Source organism: Equus asinus, chromosome 7, assembly GCF_041296235.1.
Source record: "Equus asinus isolate D_3611 breed Donkey chromosome 7, EquAss-T2T_v2, whole genome shotgun sequence".
Classification (NCBI taxonomy): domain Eukaryota; kingdom Metazoa; phylum Chordata; class Mammalia; order Perissodactyla; family Equidae; genus Equus; species Equus asinus.
Genome location: NC_091796.1, coordinates 79,131,219 through 79,156,481, shown reverse-complemented (window position 1 = coordinate 79,156,481; position 25,263 = coordinate 79,131,219). Strand labels below are relative to the sequence as shown.

Genomic DNA, 25,263 nt, shown 5'->3' with positions numbered 1-25,263 from the left:
AGTCTGGAATCATGCTCTTCCAAACTTTATAAGGTTTTTGAGTGAATCAAATTAGATATTAGATGTCAATTATGAAACCAAAGATTCGTGAACTAGCTAATCCTTCCATACCATAACCATCAAATTTGGCCATAGTTCTAAAACCTAAACTCAATACTAAAGCTCTCAAGATTGGTGATTTTGGTGACAACTCTCCCATATACTTGGATGAGTTAAGTGCTATGTAGAGCAGATACTGGAGGATAATATAACTTGCTCAGATATTAAGAAGGTACAGGGGCCAGCCTGGTGGTGGAGCAGTTAAGCTCACACCTTCCGATTTGACAGCCTGGGGTTCGCCAGTTTGGATCCCGGCTGTGGACATGGCACCGCTTGGCAAGCCATGCTGTGGTAGGCATCCCACATATAAACTAGAGGAAGACGAGCACCAATGTTAGCTCAGAGCCAGTCTTCCTCAGCAAAAAGAGGAGGATTGGCGGCAGATGTTAGCTCAGGGATAATCTTCCTCAAAAAAAAAAAAAAAAAAAGATACAAGTCCTTAGGGGCTGGCATGGGTGGTGGGGATGCCTTGCTCCTTGAACATACATTTTTATATCCTCCCACTTGGAAGTGTGATAGTTAAGACGGCTTACTCAACATTCTGACTACTTAGTAACACTGGAAAACACAAAAATGAGATCTGACTCATATTTCTGAGAAGGCAACAGAGCCCATGCTGATGAGCTATTCTGTGTTTTTTGTGAGAATTATAAAAATGATGACAAATATCACTCTGATTTAACAGATAAGCTGAGGTATACAGTAGTGATGTTTAAGGTGAGCGCTAAGCAACGACAACAGAGTTTACCACCTATATAATATTATTTGATAGGTGCTTAAATTCCTCACTGCTCCAAATTTTGTGCCCTTACAATCTTCCAGCATCCTTGTAATTCCTACTATTTAGTCTAGGGCCATCCTCAAGTTTCTCCATAAATGCTTATTTGAATGACTGAACAAATGAGAGACTGAAGACCTATATTCACTTAAATTGAGTATATGCTTTATCTGAAAAGGTAACAGATTATTAGCTATAGCATTACCTAGAATATATATATATACGCACACACACATATATATGATTTAATCCATTATTAACTATTAGCTGAGTGTAGGGCTTTATTGGAGTCGAATTCAGTAGGGTGATGTCTTACGTGGTGAAAAGGTAGGAAAAGGTGTGGGCTTTTATAACAGTGCCCTTGGCATCTCCCATCTGAAAGAAAGTAGGAGAAATAATACACTTAAGTAATCTGGCTGCTGTATAAGTTCTGAAATATCAAAAGAAAGTGAATGAGGAAGAGGCAATGCCATATACAAATTTTGCATACTTCACAATGCATTCTGTAATAAACCCTGTGCTCCTTCTCTGCATAGAGTTGAATTAAACAGACAGACAACAAAAAGCGTAAATCAAACAATCCAAAATAAAGCACAAAGGAATCACAACTTTAAAGGAGACCCCATTTATAAACCATAGCAACCATGTTTATAAGCCCATCCCTCCAATTCTAAATTCTGCATACTACAACTGCTGAGGAGGGAATAATTTAATTACCTGTGGAGTAAGGGAGGCTTCAAGAACCTGGTGTCTGTGAAGGTGCATTTTGAAGATGTGGATGTTCATGGAATACTCAAGAAATAATTATCTCCTCCAGGATGGAGTATGGTGTGAATGAAGAACAGTGGCAGAAAAGGCAGACCAAAGTCATATTACACGGGGCCTTAAATTCTTTGCTTAAGAAAATTGAAGTTATTACTGTAGGCAAAAGGAGGGAGAATCTCATTTATGCTTCGTAAATAACTTTCAGCAGTGTGGAAGATAGACTTGAGAATCACAATGAGAATTTTTTGTTTGTTTTTCGTATTTGACCCGGTGTGTACCTATAGATTTGGGTGTTATTGGAGCAGCCTACAGGTAGATCTGGAGTTTCTCCTCTGGAGACTACCTAGGGACAACTTTCATAAGATGATAAGGGATTAAACCAGGAACGTTTCAGTGGCCATAGAGGGCAGGGACAGATGGAAAGATTTCAGGGCTATCATGGGAAATGTTACTCCACCTCACCTGCACTCTGTACTACGTCATCTCAAATAGTACCTAACAGGCGAGGCTTCCCGTGACTCACCACGGCAAATGGCACATGTGGGGGCTGTTTCCTAAGCTGTCACAGTGCTCAAGACACGTTTATTTGTGTGCCCGTTAGATTGCCAGCTTCTTTAAAGCAGGGATATTTCTTCATCTCTGTGTTCCTCGAGCCTTCTAATGACCCGCGAAAAGATGTGCTGGATGGTTGCTGAATGAGTGGAAAATAGACATTCATAAATGACTGGAGATTATTATTTCACAGTAAAAGAATTAGCATTAAAGGTTCAGTGATAGCAAGACAGTACGCCGATTACCAGTCAACTGAACATTTTGTGACCACTTATTTCTAAAAATCTTTCTTTTTTAAGATTTTATTTTTCATTTTTCTCCCCAAGGCCCCCAGTACATAGCTGTGCATTTTTAGTTGTGGGTCCTTCCACTTGTGGCATGTGGAATGCCGCCTCAGCATGGCTTGACCAGCAGTGCCATGTCCGCGCCCAGGATTTGAACGAGCGAAACCTTGGGCCACTGAAGCAGAGCGCAGGAACTTAACCACTCAGCCACGGGACCAGCCCGTAAAAATCTTTATTAAGCTGGTAAACTCCCCATCCCACAAATAGCCATAAAGGCGAGAGTACTAGCTCCAAAGTAACTTTTTTTTGTCCTTAGCTGATTTTATCCAGCGGCAATGTGAGAAGGAGTGTTCTAAGAAGACGCTGGTCAAGACCCCGAACTTGGGAGGTACTGGTTTCCATATCAATTGACGGTGACTACAAACACGACTTAAGTCCCTAAGTCCCAACGGCTAGGTGGCGTGCCGGAACCAAACCGCGGATACTCGAATTTCCGGGCGGACGTGGGCGGAGGTTACGATGGATCGATTGCTTTCGCCTGGCGGAGGCCTATCAGGAGAGAACCATGCACGAAGAGGTCAAGAAAGGGAGGTGAGTCTCGGACGTCCTTGCCTGGCCTAGAGTTTGAGCCGCTGAGGTCGGGGAGGCCGCGCTGGGCGCGTTTGGCGGCTTGTCCGAGCGGGTCGGAGAGTTCACTCATGTTTCCACACGCGGTGATGCGCGCCCTGCGCAAGAACAAGACCCTTCGCTACGGAGTCCCCATGTTGGTGAGTGCGGCGAGGAAAAGCGTGGAGGCGGGGTTCCGGAAGGGGTGGGACCTCTGGTCCGGCTGGAGCCAAACTGCGGGGACTTTGTAATACCCGCGGCTGGGACCAGCAGCCTGGGCTGCAAGGGGCTGGTGGTAGGTTGAGGACTTTTAGGCAGTCCTTCTAGTCTTCTCCCCGCCGCGGTAGTGGAATCTCGAGTTCCCCTCTTTCCTTCCCTTGTAGTTATTAGGGTGTGCTTCACAGAGCCATGTCAGAACCAGATTTTCACCCACGTTTGGACGATTACTAAACTCACATTTTTTCCCCCGCTACAGCTTGACGATATGCTGGATCATTGAGACTAGATGTATTTACCTAATTTAACTGTACGGTCTCGGGCATCTCTGTATTTCAGGTTCCTAATTTGTGATCTGGCTTAATTTTTCCAGAGTGCTGTTATGAGTTGAATAAAACCTGGTGAATTGAATATTTAGCACGGCCCCTGCGTAGCAGCCCTTTAAAGGTCGCTGAATTACAGTGGATGTTTTTAAAGCACATTGAAGATAGTTTTGGTGTTGATGTATTTGAGCCCAATCCCACACTGAGTTCCCTGAAGATCCCATTCGTCATGAAGATTCAGGTTGAGGTTGACATAAAACCAACCAGAGTTTTTTATTCAGTTCTCATTATCTCAGTGTGGTTGATCGAATCACTGGCTACGTGACTGAACTCAGTCTATAGCACTGCTCTCCTCCCTGGACATCTGGAGGTCAGGTTGATGTCACATGGCTCAGGGCCCCAACCGTCTAGTCACATGATTGGTCGTTCCAGCATGGCCAGCCTCTATCCTAACTATTTAGGGGCCTACCATGAGTCACCTCGTTAGTGTAAATTCAGGTGTGGTCCCAAGGGTTCATCATGAATAACAAAGATAGTCCTCTCACTCAGGAAATTCCAAGTTAGTAGCTCCCTCCCAGGAACCTGGGACAAAGACTAGACAAATTCTTTATTATTTATAGTAACATATGGGTACTGTGGTTTCAGTAGTCCAGGAGAGGGATGATGGTGACCTGGCCTAGAGTGTTAGAAGAGCATATAGTCAGAAATTGTCAGATTCAAGAAATATTTTGAAAGTAGAGGTGACGGAACTCAGGGATGGATTAGATGTGAGATATGAATGAGAGGAACTAATGATGACTACAAAGAAGTTGGCTTGAGTAACTGAATAAAAGTAGTTGACATTTACTGGCACGTTGAAAGATTGGTTAGGGGCAGGTTGAGGCAGAAAGAGTGTTGGGGTAAAAATCAAGAAGGGTTTTTAAAAAATTAATTTGTGTATACTTGTTAGAGTTTCAAGTGGAGACGTCAAATAGAAAGGCAGGTCTTCAGTTCAGTGGGCTATTTTCCATTGAAAATGTACATTTGAAGGTTGTTAGGTTATAGAGGCTATTTAAATCCACAGAACTGGATAACGTCAACCAGGGACTCAGTGTTGGTTGTAAATAGGTAGAACAGGTTTGAAGACTGAGCCTTTTGGGATGGTCCAACATATTGAGGTTGCGAAGGTGAGGAAGAATTAATATAAGGAGACTGAGAAGGAATTAGGAAACCCAGGGGTGTGTCTTTTCATTGAAATTAAGGGACAAAAGTTATTTTACTTACACAAAGAATTCTTACATATTGACATTGCAGGCATTAGCTGCTTATATATAACAGATGTTTTTCCTGATTTGTTGTCTTTTGATTTCATGTTGTTTGTATTTCATTTATTTGTCAGAATAGACATTTTAAATTTTTATGAGGTCAGATTTATTGGTTTTTGAAATGCATAGCCTCAAGGTTTTGTTAGTATGCCAACTTCAAAATTATAAAATTTTATATTGTGCAATGTCTTATATCTTTTTATATTTCTTTAATTGGTAATAATATGTTGATATAAAAAAGAAGGTAGGGGAAACAATAAGTGTTGGAGAGGATTTGGAGTGAAGGGAACCCCCGTACACTGCTGGTGGGAGTGCAAACTGGTGCAGCCACTATGGAAAACAGGATGGAATTTCCTAAGAAAATTAAGAATAAATCTACCATATGATCCAGCTATTCCACTGCTGGGTATTTATTGAAAGACCTTGAAAACACAAATGTGTAAAGGTACATGCACCCCTATGTTTATTGCAGCATTATCAATAGTCAAGACTTGTAAGCAACCTAGGTGCCCAGCAAGGGACAAATAGGTAAAGAAGATGTGGTATATATACACAATGGAATACTACTCAGCCATAACAAATGATGAAATCTGGCCATTTCTGACAACATGGATGGACCTTGAGGGTATTGTGCTAAGTGAAATAAGTCGGAGAAAGTCAAACACCATATGATCTCACTCATAAGTAGAAGATAAAAACAAGGACAAACAAACACATAGCACCAGAGATTGGATTAGTGGTCACCAGAGGGGAGGTGGGGAGGGAGAAGGGCGGGCAAAAGGGGTGATTAGGCACTGGTGTGGGGATGGATTATTATTAGTCTTTGGGTGGTGAACATGATGTAAGCTACACAGAATTCGAAATATATTACGAGATACAGCTGAAAGTTATATAATGTTATAATCCAATGTTATTGCAATAAAAAAAGAAAAAAAATGAAAGTGGGGAGCAAACTTTATTTTTTTCCAAATTGCTAGACTTTTGCAGCTTTAGGATGAGGGATGAAAGCCCATTAGAGTATTTGAGGAGATGATAAAGCAGCAATGACAATTTAAAGGATCTTTTAAGGTTTACTGCATGTTGAGAAGTGTGGCATATTTCATGAGATTTTTTTATCACTTGGTAAGAAGATGGAAAAAAACGCTCTACAATTGGCTTATTTTGCAAAACCATAAAATTGAAAGAATTCCAGTCTTGAACAAACAAGGCCAGAATTTTATTGCTGGCTTTGCCCAGTGTAATCAGGGGCAAGTCATTTAGTTACCTGTGCTTCTATTTCCTCATCTGCTAAATGTTTTTTTTGGTTTTTTTCTTAGATCATAAGTCTTTTGTAAGGATCAACTAATGAAATGCTTATGATAATGTTATTTAAACCATAAGGTCAAGTAAAAGTACTGATTTTGGTATTTGATAATGTGCTCAAGTGTTTCCCCGTGACAGTATGAACTACATCTACTCTAACGGATGGATGGTAACTCACCAGGGAGGATGATCTGTAGGATTTTGTATAATCTGTCACTGGTGGCATTTAGATGAGTAATCTGTAGATAGACTGAATTCTGCCCTTCTATTTTGTTTAATTGTTTCCTTTCCTTGTTTCAGTTGCTGATTGTTGGAGGTTCCTTTGGTCTTCGTGAGTTTTCACAAATCCGTTATGATGCTGTGAAGATTAAAGTAAGAACTGTAACTGGAGTTTGACATGTGTCTGTGTATACATGTGTGCTGGCTGAGGGGCCGTGAATACTCAGTACACTAAGCAGTCTGAGTTTTGTCTTGCTGTTCACAACTGATAGATGATCTTTGGGTTCTTCTTTAAAATAACATTAATGATCTGTAAGTGAATCATGAAACAAGAATTTAGTAATCTTTCTCCTTATTCACTAGAAAATTTGCAGTACTGTTAGTTTTCTCCAACAAAATATGGTCTGGTGTAGTTGTTTTTAGGATTTAGAAGGGACTAAAGAACATGGGACAAAAATTTCACTCCATTTTATTACTCCAATTATACATTAGCTATTTCATATTAATACCAGTAATTTTATTATAAGTTATATTGATATGTATCTTTAGTAACTAAGACTAAAAGAAAGGAAAATTCCTTTTTATTATGAATACTGATACCTTTTTATAGGTGTTGTTTTTATAGGTATGCCTTTGGGTTAGACTGTACTAGTTCCTTATGTATATGTTATTGTCTTTATTTTACAGGTGAGGAAACTGAGGCTCAGACAGTTTAAGTAACTTGCCTAAGATCATGTGGTTATTTAGGGGTAGGGCTAGGATTCCCACTCTCTCCCACAATTACTGTCAAATTCTCGTCAAGTGTTACATAAGAAGTCTGGTTAATTCATTCAGAAGGGTATAATTTTTGTTTGTGGCATACATCTGATATTTGAAGTTTTTTGCATTATATATATGTATGTATATATATATATATATATATATATATATATTTCATTAGCAGACCTCAGTAATATTGGTGGGAAAGTAAAGACTGTTAAAGGCCTATTCAATTTTCTCAGTTACTTTACAGTTTAGGAGAAGCACTAACTCCATCTCCATGGCAGGCATTAGAGTAAATATTACATTTTAAATGAATATATAGTTGCATGAGGGAATAGAGCAGTTATCAACTGTGTTAAGAAGTTTCTGTTAGCATTCCAATTATTAAGGAATTTTTCTCTTTCCCTTTAAGGTGAAAATTATAAATCTGACTTTTGAAAGTGAGATAACATGTACATATTTGAAAAATAATTGGATATTTGTCATGTGTTAGAGCCTACATATAAAGTTTAAAGAAACTGGTTCTTACAAAGCTTATAGCATAATCGAGGCTGGAAGACATCTAATATAAAAATGTTCTCAAACATATAATATAATGGTGCCCAGTAAAATGCTGTATTAGAATTTTGCATAAAACATTTCTAGAACTTCCAAGACAGAGGCATACAGTTTAGACTTGGGAAAGGGGTATCAGAGAAGGTTTGTTTGAGGTATCAAGTTTTGAATTAAGGTGAGTAAGAAAGAGTAAGAGTTAGCTAAATGGTGGAAATGATTAATATTCTGTAACGTAGAGGGAGTATTAGGCATATGGTTGGATTTTCATTTTGGAAATATCTCTGGCAACGGAGTACAGGATAGGTGGGGATTGGAGGAGCAACAGGATGGAAGAGATTGCTTCAATTGGAGATGAAGAGACCTGTTAGGATGCTTTGGCAGTAGTATAGATGAACAATGTTGGAACCTGAAATAAAACATTTTCAATGAAGATAGAAATGAATGGGTTCCAGGAAAACTTTAGCAGCAAACTGATAATATTTGATGACTAATGTGATGATTATAATATAAAAATATGAATAAATCTTGGATGGCTTGAAGTTTTGGTTTTGAGAACTAGATAAATGGTGGTGCTGACCACTCAGTTAAGGAGAAAGATTGAGGAAGATTGTGATAACGGGAGAGGCCTACAAGATGGAGTCAAAGTAAAGAGAACGGAGTTAACTAAAGTTGAGAGAGTAATGTTCATTGAAGTTGAGAGGGCAAGGTCAGTTGAAGTCAAGAGAACGAAGTTGAGAGCATGAGGTTGGTCAAGGTCTATGGAAGGAGGCTGAGAGGACAAAGTTGAGGTGAGAAGGATCAGAGGACAAGACTTACTGAGATTGAGAGGTCAAGGTTGGTTGATGTTGAGAAGTCCAACTCAGGTGAGGTCAAGAGTCAGTACTTGGATAAGGTTGAGTTCAAACAAGGTAGAGAGGATGAGGTGGACTAAATTTGAGAGGAATTGAGAGCATTTCTGTTGAGTTGACAGGGGTTTACCAGGGTTGAAAGGTGAGAGTAAGGGTGTCAAGAGGGCAAGATTGCTGAGGTCAAGGAGAGTCAAGACTGGGATTGAGAGGACAAATACTGTTGAAAAGGACCAAGAGAGGATAAATTCAAGTGAGAACTTTTGAGAAGGGTGGAGAAAGACGGTATTGATTCAGAGTGACCAGATGTCTTAGTCTGCCTGGAACTGTCCTAATTTTAGGACTAGAAGTCTGGTATCCCCAGACACAAAAATTCCTGCTTTTCAGTCATGGAAAGGAAAGTACAGAACTCAGGAGGTGGGCTAAAAAGAATAAGCTGAAACCAGCAGCTTTCAATTCTAGTGTGAAATAGATGTGACATAGTTTATCCGCCTTCCTTAGTGGCTGTTGCTCTTTTTCTCCTGTTCCTAATGCTAACGACCCTGGATCCACAATAATAGATCATCCATTGTTGGATCACTGCAATTAAGTGTGCAATTAAGTGCATTGTAATCTCGGGCATTAACAGTCTTTCCTTTTTTATTTGCTTGTCGGTTGTGCTTTGTAAGGAAAATTGTGCTAGTTTAATTTTTAACATTGTAAATATCATGACCATGTTTTCTAAGATTCGGATAATGAAAGTGAAAACAATTACAATATTAATGCCAGTATGATCCAGACATCACTGAAAAAGAAAGCTAAGTGACTGTGTTATTATTTTTTTTTTTTTGAGCAAGATTAGCCCTGAACTAACTGCTCCCAATCCTCCTCTTTTTGCTGAAGAAGACTGGCCCTGAGCTAACATCCATGCCCATCTTCCTCTGCTTTATATGTGGGACGCCTACCACAGCACGGCTTGACAAGCGGTGCATAGGTCCGCACCCGGGATCCGAACCAGCGAACCCCGGGCCACCGAAGCAGAACGTGCACACTTAGCTGCTGCACCACTGGGCTGGCCCCATGACTGTGTTATTTTAATGACAGATGGAAAGACACATACAACTGGATTAGGGAGTTAAGTAACCCAAACAGAGCATACTGCAAAATATGCAGAAAAGAACTTGAGATTGGGCATGGTGGAGACAGGGATGTGAAAATACATGAAGGAAGACCAAATCTCACAGGTCCAGGATGAAACAGGCAAGTGCTTGTAAATCAATCAAAAGTTTACTGATCTCCCCCAAAAGACGCCAATACTCAGTCGAAAATAGAGCTGCTGAGTTGCCTTGTGCACAGCATGCTAATGAGAACATGCATTATCATACTATTCCCTTAATTGGTCTATGAAACTGAGTAAAGTTAGATTTTTCTGATTCAGAGGTTAGTACTAAATCCTGTGGGCAAACAGAAGAGGAAATTTTGGTACCAGATGCGTTGACCTCTTACAATATAGAGCTGCTTGTGTTAAATCTTACCAAAGACCATGCTTTCTAAGTAGTCAAGTGATAAATTGAATCATGGCAACAAAAAATGTTCACATTAGTTCTTACGTACTCTGAGTTGAAAATGGAGTTTCAAATTGTCTTCTGATTTCTGTGAAGATTTTAATGAAACCACAGAAAACATAAAACAAAAAATTGTTGATATCTTGTGAAATGTTGCTTTTGCCCAGTTTTCTGTCTGCTTCCTTTATAGGACTCCAATCCAGATGTACGTTAGACTCTTTATGTCCAACATTTCTATTATGCTTTTTTTCTCCTGTTTTTAAAATTGTACATTTTCTATTGTCCTAACTTCTAGTCACTAAACCTGTCGTTTGCTGTGTCCAATCTCTTATTAAAGTCATCCTTTGATTTTGTGATTTCAGTTACAATATTTTTTAGTCTTGAGATGTATGTTTAATTCTTAACTATATATTCTAGTACTCTGGAGAGATCTCCCATAAAGTCATATTTTTATTTATTTTTTCCATTAATGTTTTGAATTTATATGAGTTATAGTTACTTTAAAGTCGTGTCTCCAACGTAAAGATCAACTATAGATCTGCTTTTATTGTCTAATTATTTTTCTCTTTGGTTTTTGGTTATATGGTTCTGACTTTGAACATGCCTTGTAAATTTTCTTATTAAATATTGGATGTTGTTTGTAAACAACTATAGAGGTTCAAGATGGTATTGTTTTCCTCCAGAAAGGCTTTATCCTTTTATCTGCTAGGCAGATAGAATAGGGGGCTGACCTCTTAATCCTCTCCAGGAGTGAGCCAGATCTGGTTAGGCATCTCTGCTTCTTCCTGATCCCTGGGGCCTGACCCTAGGTGGCTTTCTGCTGAGACTCCAGGAAATTCAGCTTCACTTTTCAGAGATTTCCAACCTTGCTGTATACTCTTGCCTTATGCAGTTTCAGAATTTAGGAACTATCCTCGGGGGTATCCATGTTGGATATTTAAGACCCTTGATCTGTCTTTTTGTCACTATAGCCTTGTGTGATGGTTTCTCTAACTCCCAGGAGCAGCTCTCTACCTGGTTTCAAGCCTGACTCTCATCCTGTAGCTGTTTGAGGTTTAGCAAGTATACCCAGGGCAAAAGTGGGCTTTCAGCTCTCAGTTCTCTGGCCCCCTTCCTCTTAAGCCCCAAGAGACTGCAGGGAATGGTTTGTTGTTGTTGTTGGTTTCGATTTTGCAAATTGCTTTGACATCATTAGACATCTTTCTAGTCCTATTTTGTACAGAAAATGAAGGCACAGGAAGATGGTTTATCAAAATGTTATACAGTAGAGTGGCATCTTTGGTAGGGGTTTGGTTTAATGTTTGCCAGTATGACAGAAATTGTACAGTTGCATACTATCAAAAATTAGTGCTGAAAATCCCTTTAAAATCACCCAAAGTACAGACATACGATCTGTCAATAATACAACCAGTTTATTCCCCCACTGGCATTAGGTCTTTTGCCATGTTCTCAGTTGAAACCATATGAAGGAGTTGACTTGTATTGTAGGTTTTATTCCCTTTACATACATTCAGTGATTAATATAGTAATTCATTATTTTATTTCTTTAAGTTGTTTTCTTGTGGAATATAGCACAGAAATCAAGGAGTGCATTCAACGTACTTAAACAGTTTAATTATTATAAACTGAACGCTGAAGTAACCACTATCCATGTCAGGAAATAGAAAATTATTAGCACTCCAGAAACCTGCTCCCTTCTCCATGCCCTCCTCCTGCCCCAGGGGTAGACGTTACCATGCTTTTTATAGTAATTACTTCATGGCTTTTACCATTTCGGACTACGTCCCAAAGCAGTAAGGTTAATTTTTTTTGCTTTGAATTTTGTGTCAGTGGAATCATATATATTCTTTTGTCTGACCTTTTTTTGAGATATAATCGATGTGTAACATATTGTTTCAGGTGTACAACATAATGATTTGATATTTGTATATATGGCAAAATGGGCACCATGATAAGTCTAGTTAACATTCATCACCGTACATAGTTAAAAAAAAGTTTTTTCTTGTGATGAGAACTTTTAAGATTTTCTCTTAGTAACTTTGAAATATTCATTACAGTATTATTAACTATAGTCACCATACTGTACATTACCTCCTCATGACTTATTTATTTTATGACTGGAAGTTTGTACCTTTTGACCCCCTTCACCTGTTTCACCACCCCCACCCCCCAGCATCTGGCAACCACCTATCTGTTCTCTGTATCTATGAGCTCAGTTTTTTTTCTTTTTTTTTTAGATTCCACATATAAAGTGAGATCATACAGTATTTGTCTTTCTTTCTCTGACTTGTTTCACTTAGCATAATGCCCTCCAAGTCCATCCATGTTGTCACAAATGGGAGGATTTCTTTTTTTATGGCTGAATAATATTCCACTGTATACATTTACTACATTTTCTTTATCCACTCATCTGTCAGTTGACACTTAGGTTGTTTCCACATCTTGGCTATTGTAAATGATGCTGCAGTGGACATTGGGCGGCATATATCTTTTTGAGTTACTGTTTTTGTTTTCTTCAGATAAATATCTAGAAGTAGAATTGCTGGATCATATGGTAGTTCTATTTTAATTTTTTGAAGTACCTCCATGGTGGCTGTACCAATTTACATTCCCACCAACAGTACATAAGGGTTCCCTTTTCTCCACATTCTTGCCAACACTTGTTATTTCTTGTCTTTTGGATTATAGCCATTCTAACAGGTGTGAGGTGACGTATCATTGTGGTTTTGATTTGCATTTCCCTGATGATTAGTGATGTTGAGCATCTTTTTCGTGTAGCTGTTGGCCATCTTTATGTCTTCTTTGGGAAAATGTCTATTCAGATCTCCTGCCCATTTTTTTATTGGATTTTTTCTTTTTTTTTTGCTATTGAGTTGTATGAGTTCTGTATATATTTTGGATATTAACCCCTTATCAAATATATGACTTGTAATTATTTTCCCCCGTTCAGTATGTTGCCTTATCATTTGGTTGATTGACTTTTTTTCAATATTATGTGTGTGAAATTCAGCTGTATTTTGGCTTTAAATTCAGAGGTCAGCAAGCTTTTACTGTAAAGAGCCAAATAGTAACTGTTTTAGGCTTTGTGAGCCATAGACTCTTTTACAGCTATTCAACTCTGATATTGTAGCATAAAAGCAGCTGTGGACAAACATAAACAAATGAGCATGGCTGTGTTCAAATGAAACTTTATTTACAAAAATGTGTTAAAATAGATTTGGTCCATGGGCCGTACTTGCTGACCCCATGATTTTTTCAGTGCTGTATTGTATTCCACTAAATATACGATAATTTATTGATTGATTTTACTGTTGATAGACATTTGGGTTGATCAAAAGTAAATTTGAAGATCTAATTGGCTTTATCAAATGACTTGTGAATCGGGCAGCATCTCATCCAGCAATTAGAGGGGTTGTACATCATGGAAGGTTTTTATAGGAAGAAGAGTTGGTCACGGGAACTATTAGCAAAAGAAAGAAAGGATTATTTTTAAGCCAGGACATGTTCTTTTTTGCCAGAAGGGACAGGCAAGGGTTTTATCATGTAGATTGCCTCTTCTTTCTCTGAGGGGTGGAGAGGACCTGTAGTGACAGATTGTTTCATTGGTGCTGATTGGGAAATTCCAGACTGATTGATTAAGATTTACATTTCTGGGAGAAGTTGACACTGCAATTGTTAGGTCTTAAACCTAGGTTTGGTATCTGGACTTTAGCATGAGTGACAATGTTTTGGGCTTGTGGTTCTCTCTTTAATAGAACATTTCTTATATATTTCTCTTGTAGCACATGTACAAAAAAGGAATTGCTAGGTTGTAGGGTATACGTGTCATACTTCACCTTTATTTGATAATTTCCAAACTGTTTTTCAGAGTGATTGAATCAGTTGTAGGGGAGGAAAAATAGTGTTCCCTTTACCCTTCTAGGTTCTTGGGTGAGAACTCCCTGTAATAAAAAGTTAACAAGAGAAAAACAAACAGAAGTTTAATAACATGTATACCTCCTGTATACATGGAAGATACCCAGGAAAACTAAACAAAACTCTCCCCAAAATGGCCTAAGCCATCACCTTAAATACCATCTTCAGCTCAAGACAAAAGAAGGATGTTAGGGGTGAGGGTAGGGGAGCCAGTTACGGGACATTACCAGGAAAAGCACAGTAAATAGGGTAAGGTTGTTATGCAGATTTAAGTGGATGCCTTCTCCCTTGATAAGAGTTTCTTGTGTTTTAGAGCCATCCTTCTCTTCCTGGTACAGAGCAGAAGACACCCTTACAAATAGAGGTTTCCTTTATGAACATAAACGTCCCTTACAAAAGGGACAGAGCTTCTGTGTCTGCTGTTTCTTAAACAACCAGGTCAAAGTAATCCTTATGCTTTCAAAAGGGCATATTTTGGGGTGTCATATTCTGCTTCCTTTCACAATCTACACTGCTACCAACAGTTTTTTGTTCCCAAGATTCCAAATACTTGCCAATACTGTAACCACAGGCCCACTAGAACCATACAAACTGACCCCATCTCTTATCAACAGAGTGATTAAGAGTTATTTTTCAGAAAATTTGCAAAGTCACATAGCCAGAGCATGCACAGAATAGGAAATCTTGCACTGAAATGACACCAGTACTAAAGGTTCTCGCCACTGTGGAACCAAAGGACTGGGACATAACTGGAACTTGAAAGTCAGACTCTCATCAGAGGTGAGGGGTCCATTGTCTAGGAAGATCTGGTGTTAAAGCCCCTTCCACATCTTACCATAAATGTTTAAAACCTTACCATAAATGTCTAAAGCCCTCCAATCAAAACCGCCTGCCAGCTTTTCCACAGGCAGCCTGTTCTCGCTAATCGCTTAAATTTCATCCTGAATCCTGAGTCAGGGAGACATCTGAGAACTTTTGCCTTCTGTCTCCTTGCAGGTCGACTTTGCAGTAAAGCCTCTTCTTTTCTCAAAAGCTGATGCCATAATAATTGGGGTTTTTTAAATGCACATTGGGCAGAGAACCCCACTTGTGCAGTAACAATGCTTGGTATTGTAGGGTTTTGGGGTTTTTTTAAAGCTATTTTGGTGGGTGTGTTATAAATTGTTACCTACTTATGTCATGAATTTTGATGCGGTCTCAGTGAGTCGAGGAGTCGAAAGAAAGATTTCTTGGACTGTCAAGGTCTGGCAGTAGTGCTCTTTTATTCAGAGAATAGCATGGGGACAGGACCCATGGGCAGTGAAGAGCTGCAGGCATGGGGACAGGACCCATGGGCAGTAAGAGCTGCAAACATGGGTTGAGGGTAGGGCTAAATTTAAGGCATAGGTATGTGAGTTATCTCTTTACAAGACAAAGGAAAGATTATGTAGAAAAAAGTCATTAAAATGGTATCAGTGTAGGTGGGGTCTGCTTATTGGGTGGTCCTATAACTTTAGATAAGAATCAGATTGGATCAGGTGCTTCCCAGAGGATGATATAGATTGGTATGTAGGACAAGTCACCTTGAGCTTCTCTACCTGGGGCAGCCTTGATCCTCATCAAATTTGAATTTTTCTTGATGATTGATGAGGTTGATCACTTTTCATATGTCTATTGGCCATTTATATTTCCTTTTTTGTGTATCTTCTATTGCAATGTTTCAGGTCTTCATTGCTTTTTTTTTTCCACTGGGTTGGTGGTCTTTTTCTTATTGTTTTGTAAGATTTCTTTATACATGCCAGGTTATAAACCTTTTGGTCTTCACTCTTAGTGATATGTTTTGATAAACAAATTTTCTTGAGTTTAATGTAGTCTATTTTATTTCTTTTTTACTTTATGGTTACTTTTTCTTTTGGTCTTTTTAATAAAAATTTTTCCTACTCCAAAATATAATTATTTTTCTGTATTATTGCTAAAAACTTTGTTTTTGCCTTTTATATTTGGGTCTGCATTCCATCTGGAGTTGATTTCTTTGTGTACCATGTGAGGAATTATGATATTGTTATTTATAAGAAATATGTACATTGTTGTTGTCCCCCTTTCTGGCAGGGAGATCCTAAAACCCTTGAAATTTCCTAAATGATGAGAGCAATCAAGATGTATTTTGTTATGTTAATGAGGTGACTTTTGGAACCCGCCCTGGGTAACCTAAAGATGGGAGCTGGTTGCCCAGGCAGTCAACCCTGTGATCAAAGGATTGGAACTTTCAGTCCTACCCCCCTAGGCTCCAGGGAGGGAAGTGGGCCTGGAGGTCAAAGCAATTTCCAATGACAATGATGTAATCAATCATTCCTATATATTGAAGCCTCCATAAAAACCCGAAAGGTTAGGGTTCAGACAGCTTACTGGTTGGTGAACACGTGGAGGTACTGGGGGAGTGGCCTGCTCAGAAAAGGCATGCAAGCTCCAAGCCTGTTCCCCATACCTTGCCCTATACCTGTCTTCCCTCTGCTGTCCCTGGGTTATATCCTTTTATAATAAACTTGTAATCCAGTGAGTAAAATGTTTCTCTGAGTTCTGTGGATGGCTGTAGCAAATTAATTGAACCAGGTGTTACCACCCACGGTGTGGGGGAGTCATCTGCCTGCCACAAGACATGCCAATAGTCAAAAGGCAAGGTGGTAGGAGAGAAAGGGTTTTATTACAGCTCACTAGCAAGGGGGAAGATGGCCAACTAATGTCTGAAAGAACCATCTTACAGAACAAAGACTACAGGCCCGTTATATAGGGGGCTGGTCTCCAGGTATGGACAGATATCTGGTCTTAGTTCCTGATAGTCTTTTGTTTTACTGGATGTCCATCAGAGACCGGAGCAATGCCCTATACCCTGATCTTTCAGTTGTCATTGATGATGACTATCAGCACAGACTCTCTTCCCGGGGGTCATCACATCCTAAGGAACTCAAAAGAACAAAGTTATCAACTTATAGCAGTTAGGAGGGGCCATAAAATCTACAGAGCATGTCTGGGTTAGTTAATCAGAGGTCATTCAAAGTTATAATATAGTTTCTTTTCTACAATGTGGCTTCCCTCATGTGAACGTTGTGTTGAACCAGTATCACAAGAGGAGGGCATTGGAACCTCTAATCTATATCCAGTCAGTCAGAAGCACAGGTGACAACCGCTACTTGCATTTGCTGTCTGAAGTTGGGGGAGGGGGAAGTCTTGTAGGACTGAGCCCTTAACCTGTAGGATCTGACACTATCTCCAGGTAGGTAGTGTCAGAATTGAGTTGATTGTTTGGTGGTGTGAAAAAAACACACACATTGAATGAACGTTTTCCCTAATGTATGTAACAAGTTGTCCAAACACCATTTACTGACGATAACATCTTTTTCTTCCTGCTCTTCTGTGCCTATTTTGTCATAAGTCTGTTTCAGACCTCTGTTCTGTTGCATTAGTTTATTTGTGGATTGCATTGTGGTTTTCAAATTAACTTTGCATTCCTGGAATGAACTCAGTTGATCATGGTATACTGTGTTTTTGGTACGTTGCTGGCTTCTTTTTATAGTGTTTTCTTTAGGAATTCTGCATTAGTGAAATTGGCCTATTATTTTCTCTTTCTGTCTTTTCAAGTTTTGATATCAAGGTTATTATGCTCGCCACATAACTAGAAGATTTTTTGTTGCATTGATGTTATTTCTTCCTTAGTAGAATCCATTGGTAAAGCCATCTGAACCTGGAGTTTCCTTTGTGTGAGGTTTTTAATTATAGATTCAACTCTTTATAGGTTATAATAGTATTCAAATTGTTTATTCTTCCTCTTTTAGTGTTGGAAAGTTGTATTTTTCTATGAATTTGTCCATGTTGTCTAAAATTTCAAATTTATTGGCATAAAGTTATTCATATTATCCCAATATCTGTTTGTTGCACATAGAATTTATGTTGATACCCTTTTCATTTTGAATGCTCTTTTTTGTAACTTCTCTTTCTTCTGTGTCAGTTTCACCTGAGATTCATCAACAGCTTTTGGCTTTGTTGATTCTTTTGTTACACACTTGTTTTACCTTTAATTAATTTTTGTTCTTTATTTGCTTTTTCCTTTGGGTTACTTTTTTTTAAGTTTATGAGGGTAGGTTCTTAGCTCATTCACTTTCCATCTTCTTTTGTAATATATGCTTCTAAGCTCATGAATTTAATTTTAAGCATGATCATAGCTGTGTCACACAGTTTTAATATGTAGTATGTTAATAATTACTCAGTTTTATAAAAATTTTCATTTACCCATGAGCTATTTAGAAATGTTTTTGCTTAGTTTATAAACATACAAGATTTCATAGTTATTTTTTATTGATTTCTAACTTAAGTGCATTGTAATCAAATATTTTCAATAAGTTCTTTTGTGTGTGTGTATGTGTGTGAGGAAGACTGGCCCTGAGTTAACATCTGTTGCCAATCTTGCTCTTTTTGCTTGAGGAAGGTTGTCGCTGAGCTAACGTGTGCCAATCTTCCTTTGTTTTATGTGGGATGCCGCCACAGCATGGTTTGACGAGCGCTGCTAGGTCCACAGGTGGGATCTGAACCTGCGAACCCAGGGCCGCTGAAGCGGAGTGCGTGACTTAACCACTAGACCACTGGGCAGACCCTTGAGTTCATTTTTTTTGTATTTGTTGAGACTTGCTTTATGACCTAACACATGATCAGTTTGTATAAATGATGTGTGCTTGAAAAAAATGTATATTTTGCAGTTGTTGGGTACCTAATAAAAACTTAGCCATTTGGTCAAGTTTGTTATTTGTGTTTTTTCAGATTTTCTGTATTGTTAATTTTTTAAATCTGTTCCGTTACTGAGAAAATTGTGTTAACATCTCTCATTGTGACTCTTTGTTTCACCATGATATTAAATGGTCGTATAATTTCAGAATTATTGCATCTTTCTGGTGAATTGAATTTTTCTTCTAATGAAGCTTTGCTTGCCAATAATGCTCTTTCCCCTTAAAGCCTATTTTGTTGCATATTAATATGGCTTCACCAGCTTTCTTTTTAATCTCACCCTTTCTGTAAACTTAAGTTTTACATGTATCTCTTATAAATAGAATAATGCTTTTAATAGTCTCATCTTTAGTTGGATCATTCAATGTAATTTTTTTGTATATTTGAGTTTAAATATGCCTTCTTTTTATGTGTTATTTGTTGCAATCGTTTCTTTTTGTCTTTTTTTTTCCTCCTTTGGATTACTAATACTTTATTATTATGTTGTTGTTCTGTTAGTTTGGAAGCTATACTTTATTCTTCCAGTAGAGGTTACACTAGAGATTATTATGGTCTGTAGTTTTTGGGTTTTTTTCCTTCTACTGTCTTGGTCTTGTGGGGGGGCAGAATATGCTACCCCAAAATGTGCCACTTTGGCGTGTGTATTGTTTTGAGGTAAAGGCAGTTAAGACCTAGCAGGCTCAGGAAAAGCTTTTTACCTCTCTTTTAACTGCCTAAAAGAGTTTAGATAGGAGGCTTGTACCAGGAAGAGAGTTATTACCAGACATGACTTTTTGTATCAGAAACAGTTATCTGCATGGCAGGGCAAACACTTGTTTACCAAACATTTGCTCTTCTCATCATCCTGTGAATTGTCTTCCTCCCTTTTGGAACCTGAGAGCTGTACCCACTTTTTCCTTAGCTCGGGATGGTATATAAGCCTCAGTTGCCTTACTGCCTGTGAGTCTCATGGCTTTGTGGAGCTCCCATACATACATAATTAAATTTGTTTTTCTCCTGTTAATCTGTCTTATGTCAATTAGGCCAACCAATGAACCTAGAAAGGAAGAAGGGAAAGTTTTTCCTCCCCAACAGTCTGGTTTTGGTATCAGGATAATGCTGGCTTCATAACATGAATTGGGAAGTGTTCCCTCCTTTTTTATTTTCTGGAAAAGATTGTGTACAATTGGTATTACTACTTCTTTAAATATTTTAGGGAATTTGTCAGTGAAACCATCAAAGCCTCAAGTTTTCTTTTCAAATGTTTTAAACTATAAGTTCAGTTTTTTAAATAGATAACACTATTCTAGTTAGGTATTTCTTTCTTTTACATTTTCTAATTCGTTTTTACTTGAGTAAAGAAACCCTATTGATATTGTTTGTGGATTTATGCACTTTGATTTTTGTGTGTTGATTTTGCCACTTTGTTGAATTCTCTTAACTGTGATTGTAGTAAATATTCTTTTTTTTTTTTTTTGAGGAAGATTAGCCCTGAGCTAACTACTGCCAATCCTCCTCTCTTTGCTGAGGAAGACTGGCCCTGAGCTAACATTCATGCCTATCTTCCTCCACTTTATACGTGGGACGCCTCCCACAGCATGGCGTGCCAAGCGGTGCCATGTCCGCACCCGGGATCTGAACCAGCGAACCCTGGGCTGCCGAGAAGCAGAACGTGTGAACTTAACCGCTGCTCCACCAGGCCGGCCCCAGTAAATGTTCTTAATAGAGAAACTTTAGAAATATTCTCATTAAACCTAGGAAGAAGAAAAGAATATCTATAATTGTAACTACTTTTCAGTACTATTTTGGATATCATAGCCTATGTAATCAAACAGCAAAAAGAAATAAATGGTATGAAGTTTAGAAAGAAAGAGATGAAAATGTCATTTTTATGTGCAGATGAAATGTTGTATACCAAGAAATTTGTCTACCCAAGAAGATTAAAACTACTAGAATGAAAAACTTCAACAAAAACAGTGTGGCTCTTCACTTCTAAATACTTCATAATTTTCACTTTGATTTCCTCTTTAACACATTAATGTATTTTAAAACCTTTTAGCTTTCATGTGTATGGATTCTTACTGCAAATATCTTTTTGCTGTTGATTTTTAAGTGTTATCAATTGTAGTCAGTGAATGTGGTATGTATGTCAATATTTTCTACATGTGAATTTGCCTAGTTTTCCTTTCTGCCCTAGAACAAGTTTAATTTTTATAAATATCTTGTATGTATTTGATGAGAAATGGCAATCTAAATTTGCTGGGTGTTTGCCTTGAATTCTGTTTTGTCCATTATGAATATTGCTATGTATTGAGCCCCCTGGCCCCACTAGTTTTTTATTGGTATATCATTTTTGTAACCCTTCCAACCTTGTGCTTTCATTTTTTTCTTTTAGTGCATTTCTTGTAAGTAGTGTATAGCTGGATTTCTAAAAATTTGAGTCAGAAAATTTCTGTTACTTAATAGATTACTTCAACATTTACTGGGATTATTGATATGGTTGTATGTATTTCTACCTCTCAAAACAGTGATTGAGAAAAAATCAAGTAGAAACCAAGAAAGAAAAGAGAAAATATGAAAGTAAAATTGAGGTTCAAAGTAATCATCTCTCTATATCAACATTGAAGATGTAGCATCATCTTATTGTAGCATTTGAAGTTGCTTATGAGTAGTCTTTTTTTTCTAATTCTCATCCCTTTGTTAGTAGGCTATCTTTTCATTCTTTTTGAGATTTTCTTTTTATTTTTAATATTCTAAAGTTTTACTGTTACTTGATTAAGAATGGGCTCTTTTTTTGTTGTGGTGGTGGTTATTTATTTGTTTATTTTTGAGGAAGGTTAGCCCTGAGCTAACATCCACTGCCAATCATCCTCTTTTTGCTGAGGAAGATTGGCCCTGAGCTAACATCTGTATGCATCTTCCTCTATTTTATATGTGGGACACCTGCCACAGCATGGCTTGATAAGCAGTGCTTAGGTCTGCACCCAGCATCCGAACTTGTGAACCCCTGGCCATCGAAGCGGAGTGTGTGAACTTAACTGCTATGCCACTGGGCCAGCCCCTGTTGTGGTTATTCTTTATTTTGTTCTTTCTGTCTGAGAACTCATGTCCTCTCTATATATTGTATACTTAATTACTAATTATTTAATTATTGCCCTTCTTCCATTCTCCTTATTCTCTAATTCTAAAAGCCCTAACAGACATATATTAGAACTTTTGGATCTAGCTTTCATAATTTACCTTTTCTTTCATTTATCCCAATGCTTTCTGCATCATTCTAATGGAATCCTTAGGTTGTATTTCTAGTGTACTAATTTGGTCTTAAGCTATATTCAGTCACTATTCTGCTATTCCATTTATTTTAATTTGGGTTTTGTTGTTACTTATTAATTTCAGAAATCACTTTCTTCTTTCCTAAAGCCTTTGCCACACATAGGTAACAGGGCATCAGCTCCTGTTTACCATTGGGGAATCTTGTCTAGTTCTTTTTAGATACTTCTTTGTTTCTGGTATATGGAAGGTGTTCTTTTTTGTTTTCAAGGGCAGCATTATATTTATTAGTATTTTTATATCATTTCTATGTATAATAACATAATTTAGGATGGTGGTTGATAGCATGGACTCTGAAAGCTGGGAGCCAAGGTTCAAAGCCAAGTTCTGCCTTTTTGAGAAGTTAACTCAAACCCCCTGTGTCCCATTATCCTTACTTGTGATCATCATAATAATACTTACCTCATAGGTTTTTGTGAGGATTAAGAGATAATATATGTCAAAACGCCTGGCACATAACAAGTGCTCCCTATCAATTGATAAGTAAATCTTAGCTGCAGTTACTTGTGGTGGTTGGTGGTGGTGGTACGTTAGTTATCATTATGCGATTGGATGGATAGTGGAGATTTTGCCATCTTTTTGTAATCCACCATACCATCCCAGCCATCCCTTATGTAACTTTTTAAATTGAAAATTGAATCTAACTGACTTAAATAACTTTTGGCTCCTCTTTCTTTTCTACAGATTGATCCTGAATTAGAAAAAAAACTGAAAATGAATAAAATATCGTTGGAATCAGAGTATGAGGTACAATATGTTAATATAGTCTCTCTTTTGTAACAATCTTCCATGGCAGTGACTGGTTCTGTCTGCCTAAAGGTAAATTTAAGTTATTACCAGTGCAGAAAGAAGTTATTTCCCTTGAACATATGGTATTGGGACAACTATGTAGTCATTTGAAAAGAAAATAAAGATGGATATGTATTTTATATACTACAAATGAATAAATCCTAGATGGATCAAGAATTTAAAAATAAAAAACAAAATGCTAAAAGTACTAGGAGAAAAGAATGGAGATTCTTTCTTGTGGTCTTAAGTCAGAAAAGCCTGTTTAATACAAAACCTAGAAGCTTTTTTTTTTAAGATTTTTTAAAAAGATTTTATTTTTCCTTTTTCTCCCCAAAGCCCCCCGGTACATAGCTGTATATATATTTTTTCAGTTGTGGGTCCTTCTAGTTGTGGCATGTGGGATGCCGCCTCAGCGTGGCTTGATGAGCAGTGCCGTGGCCGTGCCCAGGATCTGAACCAGTGAAACCCTGGGCCACCAAAGCAGAGTGTACCAACTTAACCACTTGGCCATGGGGCCGGCCCCAATACAACACCTAGAAGCTTTAAAAGTAAAGGTTGATGAGTTCATACATAAAAATTCAAAAGTGCAGTCTAAAAAAAAAATGTATATAAAGTCACTAGTTAAATGAGAAATCCTAAAAATATTGTTTATCTTATCATGATGAATTAATTTATTTAAATATGAAGAGCATCTATAAACCAAGATGGAAAATTTAACTCAGTTGGTCAGTAGGAACATGGGCAAAGCATGTAAAGAATTCAGAGAAAAGGAAATAAATATCATTCTTAAACATAGGAAGAAATGCTTAACTTATACTAGGAATGTCAGTTAAAATTATAGTAAGGTGACGTTTTTCACGTATCTGATTAGCAAAAATCGAAGAGTTTAATGGCACATTGTATTATAGGATGTGGTGAAGGGAGGATGTTCCATCTCTTATAGTTCACTTTTTGTATGAAAATGCATGAAAGTTACTGTGGGAGTGGTGACAGAGGGTGAAGAAACGTTTGTGTTCTTGCCTTTTGTCCTGCGTTCTGTTGTGCTTGAGAGACACTTCACACTAACTGAAGGTAGATGATGCAAACTGGAATTGAAGCTGGTTTTTATTGCCCAGAAGGGCTTTGCTTGTGGCAGCTATGGGGAGTCTACTCGTACTGAAGCCCAAGCTCATTTCTCAGGTGCAGGACAAATCATCTTGTTCTCTTTTCTTCCTTCTGGCAGACTTGAGGATCACCACGTTTGTTCTTTTCTTCTCATTTCCTACCATCACCCATGCTAATCTCTGCTGGTCATTATTATGCTAGATCAGCCTTAGAAGTTGGACTTTTGTTTTCCCAGTTTCTTCCCTTTCTTTGTGTTCTCAAAAATAAAGCTTGTGGACTCTTTTTCTGTTTTAATACTTTTATTCTTAAGGGGGAAAAGATAGGCATTAACATCAATAGCCTGCAAGGAAAATTCTAAATCCTAAGAAATATGAACATTTATTCAATTATTATGCTTGATATGCAATTGATTTATTTGCTAATATTACAATTGAGCGCCTGTTGGATCTTTCCACTCAGTTATTTATTCATTCAGTGATGTCCTAATCAAAGTGACCGGGCTCCTACACTAATATATGTATATATACTTTAATTTTTATGGCTCTATAGAAAATAAAGGACTCTGCTTTTGATGACTGGAAGAATATTCGAGGACCCAGGCCTTGGGAAGATCCTGACTTCCTCCAAGGACGAAATCCAGAAATCCTTAAGACTAAGACAACTTGACTATGCTGATCCTTTTTTTCTTTTTTTTAACAAAAGTGTTCTCAACTGGAATTCCCATTACATGCTCCTATCATGTAAGGATGGGAAGTAAAATGGGAAGAAAATTTCAGACCTGCAGAAGCCTGGATGTGAGTAATTTGATGTCAGATGATCTTGATAAAAAGTCAAGTACTGGTTTTTATATGTCCCAACTTTTCCATTTGCAAATGAAAATAATGATGTTGACTACATATACTTTATACTGCTGAATAAAAACGTGAATACTGCTACTTAGAGAGTATTGTTTATTCCACTCCCAACTACCCTCCCATTTTCTTTTCCACCAGCTACCAGAGCAACATTTTGATACTTCAGTCTGATTCCTAATGAGAATAGCAGGTATGGAACCAAAGTTCTCACAGGAACATCAAGCAGAGATTTTATGTCAAACCTAGTAGGAAAGTAATATTGATCACAGTCTGATAAGAGTCTTGGTTTTATTTATAATACTTCAATGGTATGCTAATCAATTTCCAAAGCATCACCTGATAATTTTAGTGATATCATTAAAATGTGTTAAGGAAATTATATTATT

General features: G+C 37.8%; 1 protein-coding gene across 2 annotated transcripts; it reads left to right on the top strand.

The window, feature by feature from the left end:
* Positions 1 to 2,794: 2,794 nt before the first annotated feature.
* On the top strand, positions 2,795 to 24,958 carry COX16 (cytochrome c oxidase assembly factor COX16). 2 transcript variants are annotated; one of them, XM_014867204.3, is made up of 4 exons: positions 2,795 to 3,069; positions 6,530 to 6,601; positions 22,815 to 22,877; positions 24,573 to 24,958. In XM_014867204.3, the coding sequence occupies exons 1-4, from the start codon at positions 2,998 to 3,000 to the stop codon at positions 24,687 to 24,689; spliced, it is 324 nt and encodes a 107-aa protein (XP_014722690.1). In that variant the 5' UTR covers positions 2,795 to 2,997; the 3' UTR covers positions 24,690 to 24,958. The 2 variants fall into 2 exon arrangements, with proteins under 2 accessions (XP_014722690.1, XP_014722691.1); XM_014867205.3 differs by having other exon boundaries at positions 2,990 to 3,245.
* The last annotated feature ends 305 nt before the right edge of the window (positions 24,959 to 25,263 follow it).

Bases quoted from the DNA above. Each gene is read 5' to 3' on its own strand.
- COX16 (XM_014867204.3), top strand. From the start codon at position 2,998: ATGGATCGATTGCTTTCGCCTGGCGGAGGCCTATCAGGAGAGAACCAT. The intron at 6,602-22,814 runs GTAAGAACTGTA...TCTTTTCTACAG, and splicing joins ATGATGCTGTGAAGATTAAA to ATTGATCCTGAATTAGAAAA. The intron at 22,878-24,572 runs GTACAATATGTT...ATGGCTCTATAG, and splicing joins CGTTGGAATCAGAGTATGAG to AAAATAAAGGACTCTGCTTT.